The sequence below is a fragment of the Odocoileus virginianus genome, chromosome 28 (assembly GCF_023699985.2).
Source record: "Odocoileus virginianus isolate 20LAN1187 ecotype Illinois chromosome 28, Ovbor_1.2, whole genome shotgun sequence".
NCBI lineage: Eukaryota > Metazoa > Chordata > Mammalia > Artiodactyla > Cervidae > Odocoileus > Odocoileus virginianus.
The window spans coordinates 40,649,126-40,670,201 of NC_069701.1; the positions used below are offsets into that span (position 1 = coordinate 40,649,126).

The 21,076-nt window shown below is 60.6% G+C and overlaps 1 protein-coding gene across 1 annotated transcript; it reads left to right on the forward strand.

Moving 5' to 3' along the window:
• Positions 1-1,798: 1,798 nt before the first annotated feature.
• Positions 1,799-14,255, forward strand: CCND1 (cyclin D1). Its single transcript, XM_020900357.2, has 5 exons — positions 1,799-2,164; positions 3,747-3,962; positions 4,490-4,649; positions 8,463-8,611; positions 10,963-14,255. The coding sequence occupies exons 1-5, from the start codon at positions 1,967-1,969 to the stop codon at positions 11,125-11,127; spliced, it is 888 nt and encodes a 295-aa protein (XP_020756016.1). The 5' UTR covers positions 1,799-1,966; the 3' UTR covers positions 11,128-14,255.
• Positions 14,256-21,076: the final 6,821 nt, after the last annotated feature.

The following is a 21,076-nucleotide window of genomic DNA, read 5'->3' on the forward strand; positions in this document are numbered from 1 at the left end:
TCATCCCGGCGGCCGCCGGGTCGGGATTTTATGAATGAAAAGCAACCCTGCCGCCCTCGTGCACGGGCTGATGCTCCGAGGCTCCCGCGTGCCGGGGGCCAACGCGAGCCTGGGTGCCCAGGGAGGGGAACACGGCGGTGGGCGCTCCCTTGTCTTGCCATCCGCTCCTCCCGAGGCGTGAGCCCAGGGTAATTACCCTCCTGGACCCGGAATATTAGTAACCCTGATTCTCGGCGGGGGAGGGGCGCGGGAAGAATCAGCTCTGAAAAGTGAGGGGGTCTTGTCCTGTTGTGTGCGCCCTTGCGAAGGGGAGGGGGGCTTTTTAATCCGTTTTCTTTGAGCCTTTAACGTTAGGCTATCAGATGGTTTGATGACACTAGACTATATTCAGAGGGAAGTTAATGAACAGTTTTCTTAATTTGGGACAGGTAGAGTAAAAATTAAAAAAAAAAATGTTAAGACTGGGTAAGATGTCCTTTTATTTTAAAAAATAAGCACCAAAGAGACTGAATCTCTTCATTTTAAAAAACTATTTTCTTTTATATGTCTTATAAGTTTGCGATTAATATTGGGGACTCGCGTATAGCCACGAACATATATAGGTTTTGTTTAAATCATCAGATCAATACACCTATTTCTTTAACTTGTAATTGTTCTGATTGTTGCCAGACCCCCGCCAACAGCCTCAGGCTCACGAATGCAGCCCTTGGGCAAATTCTAAAGGTGGAGAGCGGTCCACACCCCCAACGAAGCCAATTAGGAAGTTTCCGGTGGTCTTGTCCCAGGCGGAGAGGCGACTAATATTTCCAGCGATTTAGCTTAATTTTTAATTAAAAAAATGAGACAGGACAGAGACCACTATTTTGCAGCCTTCCTTTCAGAGTGTTTTTCTAGCTGTTAAAATTGCCGGCACAGGGCGAGGGCGGGGGCGGGGGGGAAGGGTTGGGGGCCCCCGCAAGAATGGACTAGCTAAGGTAGGAAGACAGCGCGCAGATCCCCCAGGAGAGGAGGACAGGGCAAAGGAAATGCTGGCCACCATCTTGGGCTGCTGCTGGAATTTTCGGGCATTTATTTTATTTTATTTTTTGAGCGAGCTCATGTTAGGCTGAAAGCCCTTTAACTTTTGGGGTTACCCCTCCGGCATTTGCACAGACCCCCCTCGGTGCGGGAATGAAACCTCCACCGGCGTTGTCGGCTCTTCCCTGAGTCCCTGAATGGTAAATGGTTCCTGAAATTTACACGTGTTAATGAAAATGAAAGAAGATGTAGACGCTAAGATTCCTTGGCTGCCTCCGCCCGTGGGTGCCCTCGTGGCGTTCTCGGAAATGCGCCCATTCTCCCGGCTCAGAGTGTCACCGAACCCCAGCGTCCCCCCTCCACGCGGTCTCCCCCAGCTGCGTGTGGCCTGCCCGCCCTCCTAGTTGGCCCCCTCTGCAGAGCCACCTTCACCCAACCCCCCAAATCCTGCGGGACCCACTCGGGGAGGACAGACCCCCCCCCAACCCCCGCTCCTGCACCCCTCTTCCCCGGCGGGGATAAAGGCAGCCTTAGGACGGTTTGCATTTCTATGAAAACCCGGCTTCGGGGGCAACACCGCGCGGTGCAGGCGCGGCGCCTCCGGGATGGCTTTTGGGCTCTGCCCCTCGCCGCTCCCCGGCGCTCGGCGCCCGCGCCCCCTCCCCCTGCGCCCGGCCCCCCTCCTTCCCGCTCCCATTCTCTGCCCGGCTTTGATCTCTGCTTAACAACAGTAACGTCACACGGACTACAGGGGAGTTTTGTTGGAAGTTGCAAAGTCCTAGAGCCTCCAGAGGGCTGTCGGCGCAGTAGCAGCGAGCAGCAGCGTCCGCGCGCTCCGGCGAGGGGCAGACGAGCTCGAGGGAGCGCGGGGCAGCAGGAGCCCGAGCCGAGCGCCGACCCAGCCCCGGACCCACCGCCGCCCCCAGGCCACCTAGCCGAGCCCCCAGCCATGGCACACCAGCTCCTGTGCTGCGAGATGGAGACCATCCGCCGGGCGTACCCCGATGCCAACCTCCTCAACGACCGGGTGCTGCGGGCCATGCTCAAGGCGGAGGAGACCTGCGCGCCCTCGGTGTCCTACTTCAAGTGTGTGCAGAAGGAGATCCTGCCGTCCATGCGCAAGATCGTGGCCACCTGGATGCTAGAGGTGCGGGGCTCCGGGCGGCTCTCTTAGCACTTCCCTGCGACTTGTTGCGCAAACCCACTTTTCTTTGCCACTCATCTCCCTCCCTTCTCTCCCACCCGAACTTTGAAGTTTGCCAGAGTGTTGCTAGGAATCGTAGTTCCAAAATATATAGATATTCAGGGTATTTTTTTTAATAAGGAGGGGGTGGGGGTGGGGTCGTTAGATAATTCCTTTCGTGGCAGGGGGAGGGAGGCGGCGGCGGTCGAGGAGGGGTACCCTGGGGGAAAGCCACTGCCCGGGCACCCCAGGTGGCTTCAGGGTGCGGGCCCGCAGGCTGGGCGTCCTTTGTGGCCCCCGCCGGCAACGCCACCGCGCAGCCCCGCTGAGCCTCCTCTTGTGGCCGCGCGGCTGCTGAGCCGCCAGCTCCAGGGGGAGGGGGCAAAGATTTGATTTTTAAATTAATATCCATGGACACGTATGCAAGGGCCGCTCGTGCCAGTATTATGCGCCATCTTTGTTCTTTTATTGCAAAGCAAAGTGTTTATTAATAATTGGGGGCAGGGTGGGGGCGGGGAGCGGCCGGCCAGGCGCTTGGGGCCGCCGCGAGGGGCCGCGCCGCCACAGGGAACCAGCGGGAGGGGCGCGGGGACAGAGCTCGGGTAGTTGTGGGGGGACCCCTCTCGGGAAAGGGGCGCCTTTGTTCAAGCAATGGGTCCCGGGGCGTCCCGCAAGGCCAGCTTGGGCCGGAGAGCACGCCGGGCTGCAAGGTCGCGTGGCCCCCAAGACGCTGGGAATGGACCCTCATTTGCTGGGGTCTCAGCTTGGGGGACCTGTCTGGAGCGAGCTGGGGGCCAGGGGCACGTTTTCGGGCCTTCAGGGAGCTCCCCGGGTCACCGCAAGTATTTTAAAATAATTTTTGAAAGTGCGGCGTGGTGCCCTTGCGAGAGGGAAACGGCGCCCGCGCCCAGGGGGAAGGGGGGCCCCCCGAGTTTGAATTCCTGGGGCTCCCCCCTAAGCCCGCAACCAGCTCCTGACTCCCGGCCTGGGTAAAGGACAGTCTGAGGGTCATTTTCAGGGGTTTTTTATGTACCCACTAAATTTTTTTATATTTTTAAATATTTTTTGAAAAGATGACGTCTGGGGAAATGCGGCGCGGCGGCCTGGGACGCCACCTTTGTGTCTCGCAGGCGCTGCGAGCGCGGCGCCCAGCCCCGCGGCCCTCCCCGCGGCCCTGCGCCCCATTTGGTGCCGACCCCAGGTCTGGCAGCTCCCGAAGCACCCACGAGGGCCGGGGTCCCCGGGGCCTACAGCCCGCGAGCGGCACACGCCGCCCAGCCGTGCCCGCTCCCGCCCCCACTGTGCCAGCCTAGCTGGGACTTTCCCTTTCAGTTTCGGGGTGGGTGGGTATTGGGGACTCCCGGGGAAGGGGGGCGCGGCAGCGGGCGGCTTCTGCCGCCCCCCTGCCCCGACCCTCCGCGCGCTCGGGGACCCCGCAGTCCAGCCGCCCTGGCGCGAGTCGGGTCGGGGGGGCGCGAGGTCTCTGCAGAGGGGGCCGGGCGCTCCCTGCGGTGGCGGCGGTCACGGCCCCCGGTGTCCCCCGCAGGTCTGCGAGGAGCAGAAGTGCGAGGAGGAGGTCTTCCCGCTGGCCATGAACTACCTGGACCGCTTCCTGTCGCTGGAGCCCGTGAAAAAGAGCCGCCTGCAGCTGCTGGGGGCCACCTGCATGTTCGTGGCCTCAAAGATGAAGGAGACCATCCCCCTGACGGCCGAGAAGCTGTGCATCTACACTGACAACTCCATCCGGCCCGACGAGCTGCTGGTAACCCGGGGACCCCCGCCACGGGTCGCGGACGCCCCGTTAGCCGCGGGACCCTGGGGTGGGGGAGGCGTGGGGATCCCCGGCGGGCCGCTGAGAGACCCTCGGCCCCCAAGGAAGGCGGCCGCATGGGTGGGGCCCCGCTTGAAAAGCGGTGGGGACCCGCATCGCCCCGCAGCCGCGCCGCCGCCCCCCTCGCTTCTCTGACTCCCACCGCCTCTGCGCCCCCAGCGCTGCGAAAAGTTGGGGGCGCGCGCCCTCCAGCGGCGGCGGCGGGGCGGCGCCCGCGCGGTTGACCCGGCCCCGCGTTCCAGGTGTGGGCGGGCTTCTGGTCTCCGCTGGCCCAGGGTGGGCTGCATTTAGGGCAGGACCCTTGGCGAGCAACACCGTCCCTGCTCATAATGTGGGGGCGCCCGCTGTCCCCCTCACTTCCCGGACCCTCCAGCGACCCCCGTCCCCTCTCCTCGCCCCCTGCTCCACTATGGTCCGCTCCTGCGCCTCTTGACGCACGTTTTCCCCCGGGTCCACAGCACATGGAGCTGGTCCTGGTGAACAAACTCAAGTGGAATCTGGCAGCCATGACCCCGCACGATTTCATTGAACACTTCCTCTCCAAAATGCCGGTGGCCGAGGAGAACAAGCAGATCATCCGCAAACACGCGCAGACCTTCGTTGCCCTCTGTGCCACAGGTAGGGTGCTGGCCCCCGCCGCTGTGCCCAGGAGGAGCTGCGTGGCCCCCGCCTCAGTTTCCCCGTTGGAGGAGATGGTCCCCGCGCCCCTCCCGCTCTTGGAAGCACTCCTCTGTCCCCTGTTCTGGGGAGCAGAGAGGGCTGGGCTGCTTTTAAGGACTCCAGGGAGGGGGCGTCGCCTCCTGGGCGGGGAGAGCAGAGGCTGGTCTGTTACCACCCAGTGCCTGTGGCCGCAGGGGCGGGTGGCCAGTCTGCCTGTGGCCAGCTGCTGTAGCTTCTGCTCCCCACGGCGGCAGGGGTCACTCCATGCGGAAAGAGGTCTACCTCGGCTGTCCAGCCTGCCTCCACCCCCCCACCATGCCCCCCCCAACCCGTTCTTCCTATGTCCTCAAGGAGCCTGAGCTGCGGGGGCCCCCTCCTGGCCTCTCCCGGACTGGGCCCCTTGCCAGGGGCGCCTCCAGGGGTGGGGAGCGCCGGCCGGCAGTGCCTGGACCACGTGCTCTGGGCCGCCGGCCGCGGCCCTTGCGCGGGGGCGGCCAGCAGAGGCGCTTGGCTGCCTGAGGCCCCGCCAGGGGCACCGCAGGCCGGCTCCCGCTCCTTGCTCTCCCTGGGAGCGGCTTCAGAGCGCCTGGGCTCAGGCCGCTGCGGTTGGCAGCAGGAGCCCTCCCCCCACCCCACTCCCCTGGCACCCTCTGGACCGTCCCTGGGGGACCCTCCCTGGCAGGGCCCTCTTCCCAGCCCCCAGGCGGCCAGTCACTCAGAACCCAGGGAGACACACGTGCTGCCTCCTGCTTCTCCCAGCCCTGCTCCATGAGCCCTGTGACCCCTTCCTCCCTCGGATCCCATGATCTGGGCCCAGGACCCCTGGGGACCCTGACCAGGCACCCATGCCCCATCCTGCCCAGCTCTTCTGCAGGCTGTCTCTCCCCCTCACCAGGCCTCAGCAGTCAGACCTGTTTGGGGCTCCCTCTGAGCAACCTGAGGACCATGCTGCACCAAAGAGGGGTTGACATCTTTCACCCCCTCCCCAGAAGGGGTGGGGTCCCCCGCGCGCCATGTGATGTCACCCTGTCCGTGTCCAGGGGCTCTAGTGGTGGCTGAGGTTTCCAGGTTAGGGGAAGTGGAGAGATTCTGCTGCCCCCTTCTTCTGCCTGCTCAAGGCGTGAAGTCCTCTAAGAAGGACACCTCAGAAGTCCTGCCAAGTGAGCTGTGGGGTGGGGGCAGATGAGAGGCCCAAAACATCTCAGCTTGGATGAATCTGAGGGGGGAGGGTGCCCCCTCCCTTGGCTTTCCTGCCCCGCAGCACCCGCCCTTGGGCAGGGACCGTGTGGAAGGGGGGGCTCTCACGCGTGTCTCCCCGGCCTCCAGGGACCAGCCCAGCCGGGCAGGGAGGCATTCTCTGGCTGGGACGCCTCTGAGAAGAGAAGCCTCCAGAGATTTGCAGGCAGCCTTTTATGGAGCTGAAAGCGGTTCAGAGAAATGACCAAGTTTCCCGCAGATAATGCAAGGAACGGTTCTTGCACGCACTCCCCCAAGGATAGCTGGGACAGCCCGGAGCCCCTCCCCCCAGCTCCCGGGACCCTGGGAAGCGGGGTGTGTGACCTGGGTGGGGTGCAGACAGCGCAGAAGCTGGGCACAGAGGCCATGCCTGTGTGCGGTGCCCGCGCTCTGGCAGCTGTCTGAGAACCGGCCCAGCCAGCGCCCCTGGCCTGGAGTCATAGATACCTGGGCACACCTGGGGCGAAGGTGGGGGGATGGCCCAGGGTGACTCAGCATTTCATCTGCAGCAGCATCGGGGGGAGGGGCCCGGGGAGCAGCACCCCCCAGCCGGGTCCTGAGCTGTTGAACTTACGTGGCGCAGCTGTGTGCTTTAGTCACAAGGCGGGGGGTGAGGGGGGGTCTCTTAAGATGAGAAGGGCATGTTACAGCCTCAAACTGGTTTTGTGAAGTGGAGGCATGAGTACGTGTCCCAGGAGTTGCTTTGCTCTCCACATGGCAGGAGTCCCTTTAAAAGGTGCTGGGGAGGGGGGCGGGCGTCTGGCAGACCTAGGTTCCTGACTAGGTGCCCAGGGGTGGGGGCACGTCACCCACACGCCGGGTGGGGTTCGCTCTGCTTCTGATGTGTGTCCACGTGTGCGCACTGTGCGGTCAAGTTGCTCAGTCGTGTCCGACTCTTCGCGACCCCGTGGACCATAGCCCACCGGGCTGCTCTGTCTGTGGGCGTCTCCAGGCGAGAATACTGGAGTGGGTTGCCGTTTCCTTCTCCAGGGGAATCTTCCCGACCCAGGGGTTGAACCTGGGTCTCGTATCACCTGCTCTGACAGGCAGATTCTTTACCAGCAGTGCCGCCTGGCCCACGTGTGTACGCAGTGGAGCGTTTCTTGTGAGCAGCGCCTCCTTGAGGTCGGCACGGCACCAGGCTGAGAGAACAGGCCCGAGTGGGGTCGGTGCCGACGCCCACCCCGGCTGTGGCCCACTGGAGTCGCGGCCGCTCAGTCGCGTCTGACTTCACGACCCCGTGGGCTGGGCAGCAAATAGGAACAGCTGTTGGAACCTCCGGGTTGAAATCTGTGCACCCTCATCTAAGCAGATAAGGCCCCCAGGGTGCCTGCAGACGTGCGCACACGTGTCATCCCTTCCCTGCTGGACGGGGCTTTCCAGGCGCGGCCAGTCAGAAGCTGTGCTCCGGCCACAGCGACGTCTGAGATTCTGATGGGCCCTGATGAAATGCTCTCAGGCTGGGTGGACCTGCTCCTGTTTTGGGGGGGGGGGTGCACAACTCGCAGGGGCGTTTCTTTTTTAAGTGGTTAGAGCGCCTAGCCCCAACTTTGTCTCCCCTTCAGGGCTGGCTGTCTTTTCCCCTCCCAGCCCTTCTGTGGGCTCCTGCTCCCTAGAAGAAGACCCGGATGTTTGCTCTTACAATGAAGTCTCAAGCCAGGCTGCAGGGCGGGGGAGTGCCCCCCGGGGGTCCCACTGCCTTTGTGCCCTGTCCCCTCCCACTCAGCTCAGTGGGGCAGGGTGAGGCGGCGGGGACTGACCTCCTAAGGGCCCAACTCCAGGCCAAGAGGCCCCGCCTTGTGCAGATGCTGAAATCAGCGGCCTCCCGCCAGTCATTCCTCACTGAAAACGACAAAGGGGTAGCCTGCAGGCCCTGTGGCTTTTCCGCCTCCCACCACACTGTTCCCCCTGAAGGGAAGCCAGGTGTCAGCACAGCAGGGAGTGGCCGACAGGTGACTGACCAGGCGCCACCAAGGGAGCCAGTCTCCCCACCACCACCCCACCGCCTGGGGTGGACACTTGCCCAGCAGCGTGCGGAGAGCTGCTGAGGACAGGCGGATGCAGTCATGAAGTCACGCTGCACCCCTCCCAAGTCCCTGGGGGCGGGTAGATGGAGTGAGCATCTGGGCAAGTCTCCCCGCGTGGAGGATGGCCGCCCCGGTGCTTGGGGTGAGCGTTGTAGAGACGCCACCCTCCTCCTGGGTGTGCCCCACCTTCTTACGACTCTTCTTCTATATGCTTGTGTGAATAAACGACCCATTCATGGGCTTACGTGCCAAGAGGCCTCCGCCAGCGGTTTTCCTGGTCTGCTTTTCTGGTGTCTGTAAATGAGCATCGCGGGCCATGTTAGGGAGCCTGAGCTGACTTCTCTCTCTGCCGCCCAGAGTGATGATCAAGGCTGAGGCATGGGGAGCCTCGCCTACTTCCTGACCATCCCTTTGAAATCTGCAGGACAGGCCGGGGCGGGGGGTGCTGATCACAGGGTCCGGGGGCATCCCCACTCAACCCCTTTGGTACTGTCTCCCCCTGCCACAGACGTGAAGTTCATTTCCAACCCGCCCTCCATGGTGGCCGCCGGGAGCGTGGTGGCCGCGGTGCAGGGCCTGCACCTGGGAGGCGCCAACGGCTTCCTCTCCTATCACCGCCTGACACGGTTCCTCTCCAAGGTGATCAGATGTGACCCGGTGAGTGACCCGCTCCCGCGTGGGCAAGGGGCCTGCCCAGCTCTGGGTGCTAGAGGTCGTCAAGGGCCTGGGGAGCAGGGGCCGCGTGAAGGATGGACGGACCGGCTGCTGTCTGCGTCCGGCCGGGGCCAGGCTGCAGTCCTGGCAGAGTGCCTGCGGGCATGCCACGCCCTTTCCCGGGGTTGGGGAGGCGGGGCTCCTTTGGGGAGAAAAGACTCCGGAACTTGTCAGTGGGTAGGAGGGTGGTCCCCGGGGGGCCCCCGGAGCCTAAACCCCTCCCGGGTGGGGGAGCCATCCAAGAAGAGGGGCCACAGGCAGGCGGGGTCAACGGTCCGTGCCCTAATGCCGTGTGGGGTGGGGACCGTTCAAGCTTTGTCCGGGGGACAATGTGGATGCCCGATAAATGGACGCTTTACAAGGGCTCCTGTGAGGTCTCCTCCGTGGTGAGCCTGCTCCAGACAACTTGTTTTTATGGCCCCTTTTGAGAGGCTGCTTCTGTGAAAGCCAGAGTCCATTGTCTCTTTCTCCTTAAAGGTGCCATTGTCTTATCCCCCATTCTTTTCCTAAACAATTAAAGTGACAATTACAAGGGTCGGGGGTATTTACCAAATTAGACCAGCAAGGTTTGGTTCGGGGGGAGTCACACCGGCCCTGCAGGGTCCCGTGGGGGAGCCAGTGACCGCCTTGACCCTGGCCCAGGTCCGGCTCGGGCTGCTGGTGGTCCCCTCTCGAGCAGGCGGGAGGCAGAGGAGAGCGGGGTGTGGGGTGGACGCTCGCCTGACCTCTGCCAGCAGCGCTTGGCTGCAGCCTGCGTGACCCCCAGAGGAGGAAGCTTTCCTGTCTGGAGGCATGGGCATCTCGGAGAGGGAGCCCCATGGAGAGGGAGCGGGCATCTTGGCCTCACTGCCAGGGGTCAGCCTCGGCTAGAAACGCCACGGACGGTGCTGTCCCCAGACAGTTGTAAGAAACGGCTGCGTGACCCCTGAGTTGAATAGAGATTGTTGTAATTAGACCTGAGACAAAGGCTTCCCGGCTGAAGGACGGGGCGGTGGGGGAGTCGTTAGTCTGGTTACCGGGTGACAAACGGCACTGAGCTTCAGACCCAGAAAGTTCTCGGTGGTGGAGGCGTGGCCCCGTCTGCCTTCCACGGGATGAGGCTGTGAGGCTGAGGGGGGCCCTTCCTGTACCCCTCTTATCTAGCTCCACTGCACGGCCCCCCGAATTACAGGGGCAAGTGAGCTATCTCCGGGAGGGGAGAGGGGGGCTTCCTGCTATGGTGGGGAAGTGGGAGGGCTTTCCGGAGGCAGAGGTGGGTGTCTGGATGGGAGTCTGAGGGGGGTGTCGGCAGTCTTGGGTCCCCTGCCCAGTTTCCACCTCTGTAAAATGGGGCCATGTGCACATACATGCCTTTTTCCTTTGCCGTGATGAATATTGAAAAGGTGTCTCGGAAAGCCTCCCCAGCCCATAATGCCTGTATCTGTGGGAGGTCCCCAGGGGTTCACTCAAGCCCTCCTGGTCCAGCTTCTCTTCTCTGGGGCAGTGTTCACCGCTTCCAGCCCCACCTAGGTGGATGCTGGGGGTGCCTTCCCATGCCGAGCCTCACTTTTGTGGGAACGTCTTGGGTCTGGGTTCTAGGCTGCCCTGAGGCCTTCTCCTGGTTCTAGGAGAGAAGCCCCGTGAGGCCTCTCTGTTCAGCCCTGGAGCCGTGGCCAGGGACTGCCAGTGGTGCCTTCGAGCTGCGGGGAGATCTGCCCCGGGCGGCTCCTCCTGCCCCTTGAACGCGTGGGGTGGTCACTGCAGGAGGAGGTCTGTGGCGGGCAGGAGCCGTGCTCGGCCGGAGCATCTCCAGGGATGCAGGTCCAAGCAGGAGAGGATGGCGGTAAAGGACCCAGGTCCCCCAGGGCCGCCCAGCGTTCCTCCTGGGTCATGCACGGCCTAACACTTTTGACAGCCATTCATCATGTGAGGCTGGGTTCACCTCCAGGGCTGACACAACAGAGGTTAAGTCCAAGAAGCGGGGGCTCAGAGGGCCTCCGGTCCAGGCTCAGATGATGGTGCCGAATGTGCTGAGGGGGCCGAAGTGGGGCCAGTGGGAACCTGAGGTCTGGGCTCTGTGGGGGCTCCAGGCAGGCCAGGCAGGTGGGCAGGGTCACCTGTGTCCACCGGAGCCCCTGGGTCCTGAGCGGGCTCGCCACCACCTGGGTGATCTCTGGGCTCCTCAGGCCAGGGCAGGGGGCAGCTGGTGGCCAGAGAGGGTCGGCACTGTGGATCCTGGGGTCGGGGCAGCGTCCTCAGCATTTGAGGTTAGTGGAGACCCTTCTGAGAGCCCCGTGCCCACCCCCCTCTCCCAGGACTGCCTCCGCGCCTGCCAGGAGCAGATCGAAGCCCTCCTGGAGTCCAGCCTGCGCCAGGCCCAGCAGCAGAACTTGGACCCCAAGGCCGCCGAGGAGGAGGAGGCGGAGGAGGAGGTGGACCTGGCCTGCACGCCCACCGATGTGCGCGACGTGAACATCTGAGCGCCGCGGCGAGGGCAGGGCAGAGCCGCCCGGCCTGGCCCCTCCTCACCGTCCTGGCGTTTTCCTTCGCTCTTTCTCCCTTCCGTCTCTGACTTAAGCAAAAGAAAAAAAAGTACCCGAAAAGCTGTCTTTAAAAAAAAAAAAAACGAAAAAGGAGAGGAAAAAAAAATAGTATTTACATAACCCTGAGCTGGAGAGAGGGGAGAGGGTTGTGCTACAAAAACAGGATTTTATGCCCCGTAATCAGCTAGCTTTGATATTCATGTGTTTGTGTCTCCGTGTTGTAAGAATAGACATTAACACAAGGAGCGAGTCTGCGGGAGAGGATTAGATTTGATTCTTTATGTGTTTAAAACAAACAAAAAAAAGCTTAAAAATGTTTCTTAAAAAAAAAGTAATAGAAAAAAGTCCACATCCCATTTTTAAAGTAGAAGAGGATTTTAGGTAGGGGAGCATACTCGTGTGCTTTTCTTAAGGACACGGCTTTAAAGCAGTTCTAGGCATCCTGTATCTTGCTTACGCATGTAGTCACTTTATAAGTCATGTGTTTATTTTATTTTGTAGGTAGGCGTGTAACCTTCACCTTGTCAATGGTTGATGTAATATAACCTCTCAGCTAGGGTAGCATTAGAGCTCGGCATCTTGGAAAGGCTAATCCTCTTTCTCCCTGTGGACTGACCATCAGAGGAGTTTGTCAGGCGCCGGCTTGCATCACGGTGATGGAAGGCCGCCGCCAGCTCCTCGCGTCCACTATCAGAAAGAGAAACTGCAATAGTGACCTAATATATTCTATTTTTATAATCTTCATATTTTTGTAGTTAACCTGTTTATGAGATGCTGGTTTTTTTTTTTCTCACTCAACAGACCTGCAGCCTGCTTATATCCAGGTGAAATCTACAGCTGTTCTGTTTTGTTGTGTTTTTTTTTCTTTCTCGATATTCCAAAACCATTCCATTTCAAAGCACTTTGAGTCTCTAGGTGACATCTCTGCTTCTGTGGTGTGTGGAGGGCGGGGAACAGTTTCCTAATGGAATGGTTTGGGGATATTCCAGTACTAGGGTGCAGGCAGGACGCAAAGGCAGGTGCTTGACACTGTGGTGTTAGCGGGAGGGGGTGGTGATACTGTGGAGGGCTAGGTTCTGGTCGAGGAGAAGAAAGTGTGCATTCATTCTTCACGTTGCCAGGATGGTGTATTCCTTTCCTTTTCTGTAGAGAAGCTGAAGTTTAGGAATCCTTCAGTGCCAACTGGTGTTTGAAAGTAGAGGCCTTAAAGGTTTACCTAGAGAACCAGCAGTTTCAGAGTTAACTTTAGATGTTTTGCAACGGAAGGTTTTTAAACACTAAAATATATAATTTATAGTTAAGGCTAAAAAAGAATATTTATTGCAGAGGGTGTTCGTAAGGCCAGTATGATTTATAAAGTAATGCAATCTCCCCTTGATTTACACACACACACACACACACGTACACACTTTTCTGCCTTAGATGTTGCAAGTGTAGGACAGTTTATTAAAGTTAGATCCTTTTGTAGGAAAGGGGGGAAGAAAGTCCCGAGAGAAAAACACAAAGACGTGAATTTAGCTGATCTGGCCTGTTTGGCGTTTCCCAGAGTGATCCAATTGGAGAGGCATCAGTTTCAAGGACAAGTAGGATGTTTGGAAACAAGTTCAGTTCTAATACGATCTCCGACCCCTCCTTTCATAAAAGAAACTTAGCAACAGATAGGTAATTTGCACATCTTGGCTATGTACCTTTTTTAATTATTCTGTAGGGAGTGTTTGAAGGGAGCGAGGAGGTGAGGGTGGACGTGTGCAGAGGGGAGGTGGGCGGGGACCACGCGAGGGACAGGCTGCGGCTCCGTTTTCTTTATTCGCTGCTACCGATGACTTCCCAGAACAGTTTGGAAACATTCACATTGCTTCTCTTTATCTTTCACATTGTTTTGCTGCTATTGGAGTATCAGACTTTTTTTTTTGTTTGTTTTACCATGTCATATACTAGCCATGTTCTAGTTTGAATTTTCTCATAGAAAAAAAAATGTATTACGGATGCCTTTTTTTTGTAGGTTTTTTTTTTTATGTGATCAATTTTGACTTAATGTGATTACTGCTCTATTCCAAAAAGGTTCCTGTTTCACAATACCTCAAGCTTCACTTAGCCATTTGCAGACCAGGCGGTCAGGCTCTGTCTGACCCACGGCCTCCTGCTTCGGCAGACAGACACGTGGACGAGAACCCAAAAAAAGGGGCCCGGTGGGGATCCCCGACCCCCGGCCACGTTCACGAGGACCCCTGGGCGTCTCTGGAGACAGGCCGCGTCCGTTTCCTCTGCCCTGCGCCTGTAATGCTGGACTCTCCACCTGAGATTGGCCATCCAGTAGGTTTTTTACGGCTGTATCGTTCTTTGCGTATAGCTATGAAAACTGCATTATTATTGTTGCTGTTGTTGTAACAAGTGTGTCTTCATGTGCCACGTGGTGCTGTGCTGTAGGACTTGGTCATTTGGCATGATTGCAATCGCCCCCGGACCGTGCTTCGGTTTGGGGTGTGTTGTGTGTGTTATATTAGTGTTCTGTTTGTGGTTCTGGTCATTATAGCAAAAAAAAAATAATAATAATTGCTCATTTAAAGAGACTTCAGATCTCAACGATAAGCCAGCTAACGGGGCTGTATGCCCGAGAGCCGCCAAGCACGCTGCCGAACCAAAAGGACTTGCACCGTCCACCGCGGCCCCAGGCGGGGCAGCGGCAACCCCCAGGCCCCTGGCTGGTGCAGCCCCCCCGCCCACCTGCAGCCGACCCGCTTGCGCTTACCTCAACCCTCCTGGCTGCGGCACCTCTGTCTGAACCAAACGGGGTCCGAGCAGGACAGTCTGCCGGTGGCGGGGGGTGGGGGAACGTGTGTGCTCTGAGGCCAAAGGCGGGGGCAGGTCTGGGGGCACAGGCAGTCTGTCCTGGGACTGGCAAGTGGGCGGGGGCGGGGGGGTCCGGGCGGGCGGGCGCTTGGGGGTCTGTGTGTGTTTATGGTCGCACACCACGGTGTTTCCCAGCACAGACATGTAACCGGCACGTTTCCAGCAGGAAACAAGACAAACGTGAAAAGTCTAGAAATAAAATTGGTAAAATCCCAGCGCGGCGCCTGCTTGTCTGTTTCCTGGGGCGGGGTGGCAGGTGGGTCACTGCGGACACTGGGGCCGGGTCCTCTTGTGGTGGGGGCCGCCCCGGGCGCCGTGGGGTGTTGCGGGGTGTCTGCCCACCTCCCTGGCCTCCACCCGCTAGGTGATAGGACGTCCAGTCGTGACAGCCAAGAATGCCTCGACGTGTCAGCGGTCCCCTGGCGAGAAACAGGAGGGAATCCAGACCAGAGGTCTGCGGTGGGGGGCGGGCCACGTGGGTCCCCGGAGATGGGGGATGTGCCTACAAGCGGCCCTCACCGCTTCAGACAGCAGCTGGGGGCCCAGTCATGTGACCGTACTGTCCCCCGTGGATCAGCCCACGTCTGGCCAGTTCGCTCCCTCCAGTTATTTGCAGATAGTCAAGTAAAGTTGGCATTCCTTAACTCTTCTGGCACAAAATGCTGTTTGCTCTAGGTGAATCGTGGCCCCAAGGGGCCCTGAGCCCTTGGGAGTGATGTGAGTGTCCAGTCTGCGGTCCAGTGGCCTCTGCCCAGACCTGGCCACCTGCGAGGCCTGCTGGTCACCTGCGAGGCTGCCCCTGGGCTTCAGAGGCCTGCGAACTGCCCACATTCCCACCGCCAGGTGGACATACTATGTGAATCTTGGTCCCAGCCCTGCGGGGCCTGGGGCCTCTTCTCAAAGCCTGGGGGTCCCTGAGGTACCCTCTGTCCACCCTCTCCCCCACAAGCGTTCACTGAGCCAGGAGCCAGGAGCAGGCCTGGGTCACGTGGCCAGTCTGCCTCTACGCACCAGGTCAGCTCTCTGCAGCCCTTATGAAGCGCCTGCCGTGTACCAGGCTGCAGGGGTGAGGGTGGGGGGCCCCATGAGTCCATGGAGCCTGTAGCTTCTGGGGTGGTGGGATGGAGGGGCTTGAATTGCTGCTTTGCCGGCTGGATTGGGGGATGGAGGCAAGGAGGGTGCTCTGAAACAGTCAGTACTGCAGGGGCGGAGGGATGGAGCTGCAGCGGGGGGCGCCTGAAGGCCGAGGGATGGAGCTGCAGCGGGGGGCGCCTGAAGGCCGAGGGATGGAGCTGCAGCGGGGGGCGCCTGAAGGCCGGGCCAGTCTGCTCCCCTGCGGTGGCTCACCCCGGGGCGTGCCCTGGGGCCCAGAGACATCGATGGTCTGTCCCCCCAGACCGCAGGCCTAGAGGGGCCCAAGCGAGGCTCTGACACCATCAGGGCCTGGGGGATCTTGAGGGGCAGTTTCGGGGGGAGCAGGGGCTTCCCTGTTAGCTCTGTGGGTAGAGAACCCGCCTGCAACACGGGGGACTCAGGAGGCAACAGGTTCAGTCCCTGGGCCGGGAAGATCCCCTGGAGAAGGAGCTGGCGACCCACTCCAGTCTTCCTGCCTGGAGAATCCCGTGGACAGAGGAGCCTGGCTGGCTGCATCCATGGGGTCACAGAGAGTCGGACGCAACTGAGTATACACCTTCCTAGAGGCAAGAGTGATTGCAGTAAGTTCCAGTGAGAATCGACAGGAAGCTGTGGGCGCAGGGGGTGGGGGGCGGTGGACGCCGGGGCGGCCGGGGCTGCGGGCTGTTGTATGGAGTCTAGGGTTTCAGGTGGAAGATGTGTTTGTGGGCTGACAGGTCAGACAGTGGAAGGAGGAGGGTGTGATGGGGAGGCGGCCCTTGTGTGCGGAGCAGGGTGGGGGAGGCAAAGCCGGGGGCCCGGTGTGGATGAGACGCGCGACCCCCAGCACACAGAGGGTCCGGGCTGAGGGTCCTCCGGGGCCCATATTTCGAGCGGGGTGGGCTCCCCTCAGGTATGCTGCAGCCCAGAGGGGTCCCCGCCTGGGACGGCAGTGAAGGCCCCATCCCCTGGCGGTCTGGCTGCCCCGTGCCTGTCATGAAAACAAACGTGGGCCTTAGAGGGGCTTCTGAGACAAAGCTGTCCAATGTTAGTCCGCCGCCCCCTTCCGGAAGCCTGGTCTCAGTTGGGCCCACAGCCACTCACCTGGCGCCTCCCCGCCTCCCAGCCAGTCTCCCTGCCTCGGCCAGCCCCTCCACCCTCTGCCAGACCTCACTGGGGCTTCTAGCTCCTTCCGGCTCCATCCATGGTCCTGGGACCTGGGCCCAACTCCGGGGCCTTGCCCCCATCTCCCCCAGCCCCCTCTAGCCCCGAAGTTCCTGCCCTCAGGACTGAAGGACACGCCAGATGACTAGACCACCTCCAGTTTTGTGCCTGGAGTCCCCTCCCCCCGCCCTCCCCCAGGCTGACCAAAGACCCTCTGTGAGAATTCCCCACCCAGCCCTGACGGGCGACTCTGGGTGGTCCAGGAACCATCACACGTGGTGCTTCCCCGCTCTGGACTGTGAGCCCTGGAAGACAGCCGTCTGGCTGGTGGGGCGCGCCCCTGGCCTGCATACAGTGGGGCGCGTGGAGATGCAGAGGCCCTTCGGGACCCAGGTGTGGGGGGCAGGCCCCCTGTGTTGCGAGGAATCCAGGGCTGGGGGCTCCCCTGGAGCTGGGCAGCTCCTGACCCTGCTGAGGAGGCTCAGTAAGCCCCGGGACACGGCCTGTGTGCTAAGGCCGGGGGCGGGGGGTGGTCCCTGGGCAGGCATGTTACAGAGGAGGTCACAGTCAGGGACCTGGGTGACCACAGCTGGGGGCCAGGCTCCCACCTCCACCCCACCCCCAGCCTGTCCCCCTGGAAGCCAGGCAGCTGTATCTCTGGGCCCTGCAAGTGCCAGGGGTCGGCTGTCCCACCGTGAACCCAGTCCCAGCTCCGGGGGTCGGTGGTGGGGGGCGCCTGTGTGGGGCGTGTGTCCCGCACACTGGGCCGGCCTCCCAGCGCACAGGGCTCTGTCATCCCAGGAATGCCTTTGATCAGGAGTTGGTGCAGGGGGGACGCAAGCCGGCCCCTGGCCTCTAATCCGTTCCCACAGTCCCCCTGCCCGCCGGCCCCTGCCCCGAGCCACACCGGGGCCCAGGAGACAATAGCCGCGGCCGGTGGGCGGGCAGCTCGGCAACAGGGGCTGGAGGCCCACATCCGGGGGCATTGTCGCCGCCAGCCCAGGGCGCACGGGGCATGGGGGAGCTCTCACCGAAGGGCTGCTGCCGGCCGGGGCAGCTCAGCTCGTCCTTACAAGCTGCAGCTAACAGCAGCCGAGATGGCCTCCCCAGGGCAGTCCTCCAGAACAAGACCCGTCTAGCTGGAAGGTCAGCCAACATCCTGGAGCTCGCCAGGCGGTGGTCCTCCTGGTCCCATCGTGGGAGGACAGTAGCTCAAGTTTACCAGTCACGCCCCGGGGACCAGATATCGTGCTATGGGTCAAACACATCACCTCTCCCTAAATCTTGAAACAGCCCCCAGGGGTTGCTCACAGGCAGGGGGCACGCTGGGGATGGACCCCGCGGAGCCCACGTTCGCTCTGGGAGGTACAGTTACCCCATCTTCCAGGTCAAGGGTTGGCAGGCTTTCCACAAAGGACCAGGCCAGGCAGTGGGCGTTCGGGGCTTCACAGGCTGTGTTCTCCATGCAGCCCCCTGAACCTGCTGCGCGGAGCCCTGGGCACAGCCGGCCTGGGTCTGGGTGAGGGCGGGACTGAGCTGACGTCTGCTGCAGGTGTGGAAACAGGCCCAGAAAGGTGAAGCCACTGAGCCGGGACCACACAGCGGGGAAGTGACGGGGCCAGGCCAGTGGCTGGGTGTGTGTCTCTGGGGCCTGCACCGCAGCCCCCTCCCCCGTCGGTCAGCCTGGCTGCCCTGCTGAGGACACAAGGGCTTCAAAGATGTGCTGGAAGAAAATTCACGAGGCCTTCATTTGCGTATTTTCACCCGAGGCCATTCCTAAAGGAAATCAACCCAGAATATTCATGGGAAGAACTTGCTGAGCCTGAAGCTCCAATACTCTGGCCACCTGACGGGAAGAGCCGACTCATTGGAGAAGACCCTGATGCTGGGGAAGACTGAAGGCAGGAGGAGAAGGGGACGACAGAGGATGAGATGGCTGGATGGCATCACCGACTTGATGGACAGGAGTTTGGGCAAACTCTGGGAGGTGGTGAAGAATAGGGAAGGCTGGCGTGTTGCAGTCCATGGGGTCGCAGAGTCAGACACGACGGAGCGACTGAACAACCACCGCCCTACGCTTAGTGCATCCACTCGGGGCCCTGATGTGCCCAGAGGCCCAAGGGTCAGGGTCAGGTCCACCCACATCCAAGGCTTCTAGTCAGCGGTCCCTGTGGTCAGCGTAGGATCTTGGTGAGTGGGCCTGGAGAATGGAGGCCAGGCGTGCTAGCAGTGGCATCTGATGTGGTCAGTGCTTGTTTGAAAGACACACCCTCTGCCACATGAGCCCGTTCAGAGGAAAAGATCCAGGAGGTGGATGTCAGTTCTGCAGCTTCCAGGCTGTGCGGCTTCTCCTTCTGGGCCTGGATTTCTTACCCAGAAGATGGGGATTGCCGTGGGACTTCCCTGGTAGTCCAGTGGTTAAGAGTCTTCCTTCCAGTGCCGGACACATGGGTCCGACCCTGATCGGGGAGCTAAGATCCCACATGCCTTGTAGCAACTAAACCTGTGTGCTGTAACTGCTGTGCCCTCAACACACAGCTATTAATAGAAGCCCATACACGGCAACAAAGATCCAGCAAAGCCAAAATTTTGAAAAAAAGCAGAAAGAAAGCAAGCTGGCAACAGTCCTGTCTATAGGAATGGAGGCTCCAGGAACGCATGCTAACATCTGTGACACGCCCAGCAGGGAAGCGAGCGGGGCTGTCTTTGGTGCCCGCCTCCAGGGGTGACGGGGGGACCAATGACTCGAGGTCCATGTGGCCCTGAGCACACACCTGCTGCACGGGCCTCACTCAGTAACTGTCCCTGTCCCGCCAGGGCCACCGCCGTCACCCCATGCGGTGTCCAGCTGAGCAAGGAGGCCGCACTGGTCCCCGAGGGCGGTCAAGGCCTGCTCATTACCCTCCCCCGCAGGTCCTGGCCTCCATGCCTCGCTCTTGCTGTTGCCAGCCCTCAGACTTTGCTCAGTGGGAAGCACCATTCTCAGCTCCGTGGCTCTGGGGGGACTGACCCCCTCCCCGGCTCCAGGATAGGTGCTGAGGGGCTCAGAGCCTACGGCACACCTGCCCCCTGGGAAGAGTGGCAGGTTCAGGGTAGATGTGAAATTTAACAGCCAGCGAGATTCCGGGGAGAGATTTTTCTGGAGCTTCTGGCAAAGAGAGTCCTCCACCCTGATCCTTATGGCTCCGGGGGTTGGCACGGCCCTTCCGCTGCCTCGTGGGGGGCGCCCCAGGGAGCTTCAGCCACGGAGTGGAGCCTGAGCGCAAGCTTGGTCAGGCAGGAGAGCAGGAGGGGGCCAGGCCTCCAGGAAAGCTGCTGGATCGAGCCAGCCCCTTTGTTCCGGGAGCCCAGGACTGTTCCTTACCGTTGGAGTTCGTCTGATGTGGCCTTCCCGGCATTTTCAGAGCTTAACTGCTCCATGCTCTGCATGTTTTCGACCTATTTCCAAAGAAGGTCCCATTCCCAGGTGCCAGGGGCTGGAATGTTCTCGTGTCTTTTAGGGGACACAGCTCAACCCAGCAGATGTGTTTGAGCTCTTAAGAGCTAGGGGGCACATTCGTGGAGCACCCCATGATCTCAAGGGGTTCATGTCCACGGAGTAAAATGGAAGTTCAGTAAATCCTGGCTGAAAGGGCGGAGACATCCGCCACCAAGTCTTCAGTTCCGTGGCTGTTTACCGGAGTGAGGGGTTCCCCGCTCCATCCCACTCTTTAGTCGGCAGAGACAGGATCACGTTCAGGTGTCACTACAACCCCGGTGACCCACAGCCCAGCCAATCTGATCACGGGGACCTCCAGGGACTGACCAGCCAGGGCCTGGACTCAGGTGAGGAGTGCAGTCACCATCAGGGCTGCAGGCAAGAAGCGACTGTCCTTCTTGGAACAGTGAAGTCCCCACTGATCCCTTTAGTCCTGGTGGCGCAGACAGGACCCTGTCGCCCTGGGGTCCCGGCCCGGCATCTGCACGCCACTCACGTCCTGGGGAACTGAACACAGCGCCCGCTTTGCTCTGCTTGATCAGACTCACTTGGGGACTCGTTTCCTGGGCTGCAGACCAGTTCCTCACTTCACTCACTAAGGACTGGAATAACTGTGGAATTGGGACCAACTTGCCTGTTAACTTGCAGGTTTTGACTCTCCAAACTACAGGGTGTCCCCACGTAGGGTGGAAGAGACACTTTCCGGGGTGCTGAGCTCAAACGAAAGCTCCCAAAGTGAGCCGTGCCAAGGTCACCTCCTCCAGGAAGCCTTCCTGCCCTCCTTGCCACTCCCTTATTCCCCAGGCGGAGCTGAACACAGCACCCCGCACACACACACTTCCAGGCTCCCCGCCCATACTCCGTGAGCCCTGCTTACAGGGTTGGGCGCAGGTGCTGGTCCGTCCCGTTCCCGCCTCTACGGCCACAGCCAGCGCGGGTGCCGTCCCATAAATCCGTCCGCCTCCACCCCAGTCAGCTAGATGCAAGACTGGTCACACAGACAGGCTGTGAGTTATCAGGAAAATGAGGCTCTGTTCTGGCTAAGAGTAACTAGTGCAGACCGCCCGATCCCTGCTGTGCTCAGTGAGGCCTGAGTCTGGCCACTTACTGCAGCCGTCGGGTTCGTCACTCAGCTCAACTGGGTGCCCCACGCCTCCATCTGCAGGGGGGTGGGGGGCCAGGGGGGACAGTTGCCCCACCTTGCAGGCTTTGTGGACGCTTCAGGGATCTGAGGAAGGTCAAGGCGGCCCCGGGCAGCCACACGGATAAGTTGAGACTTCT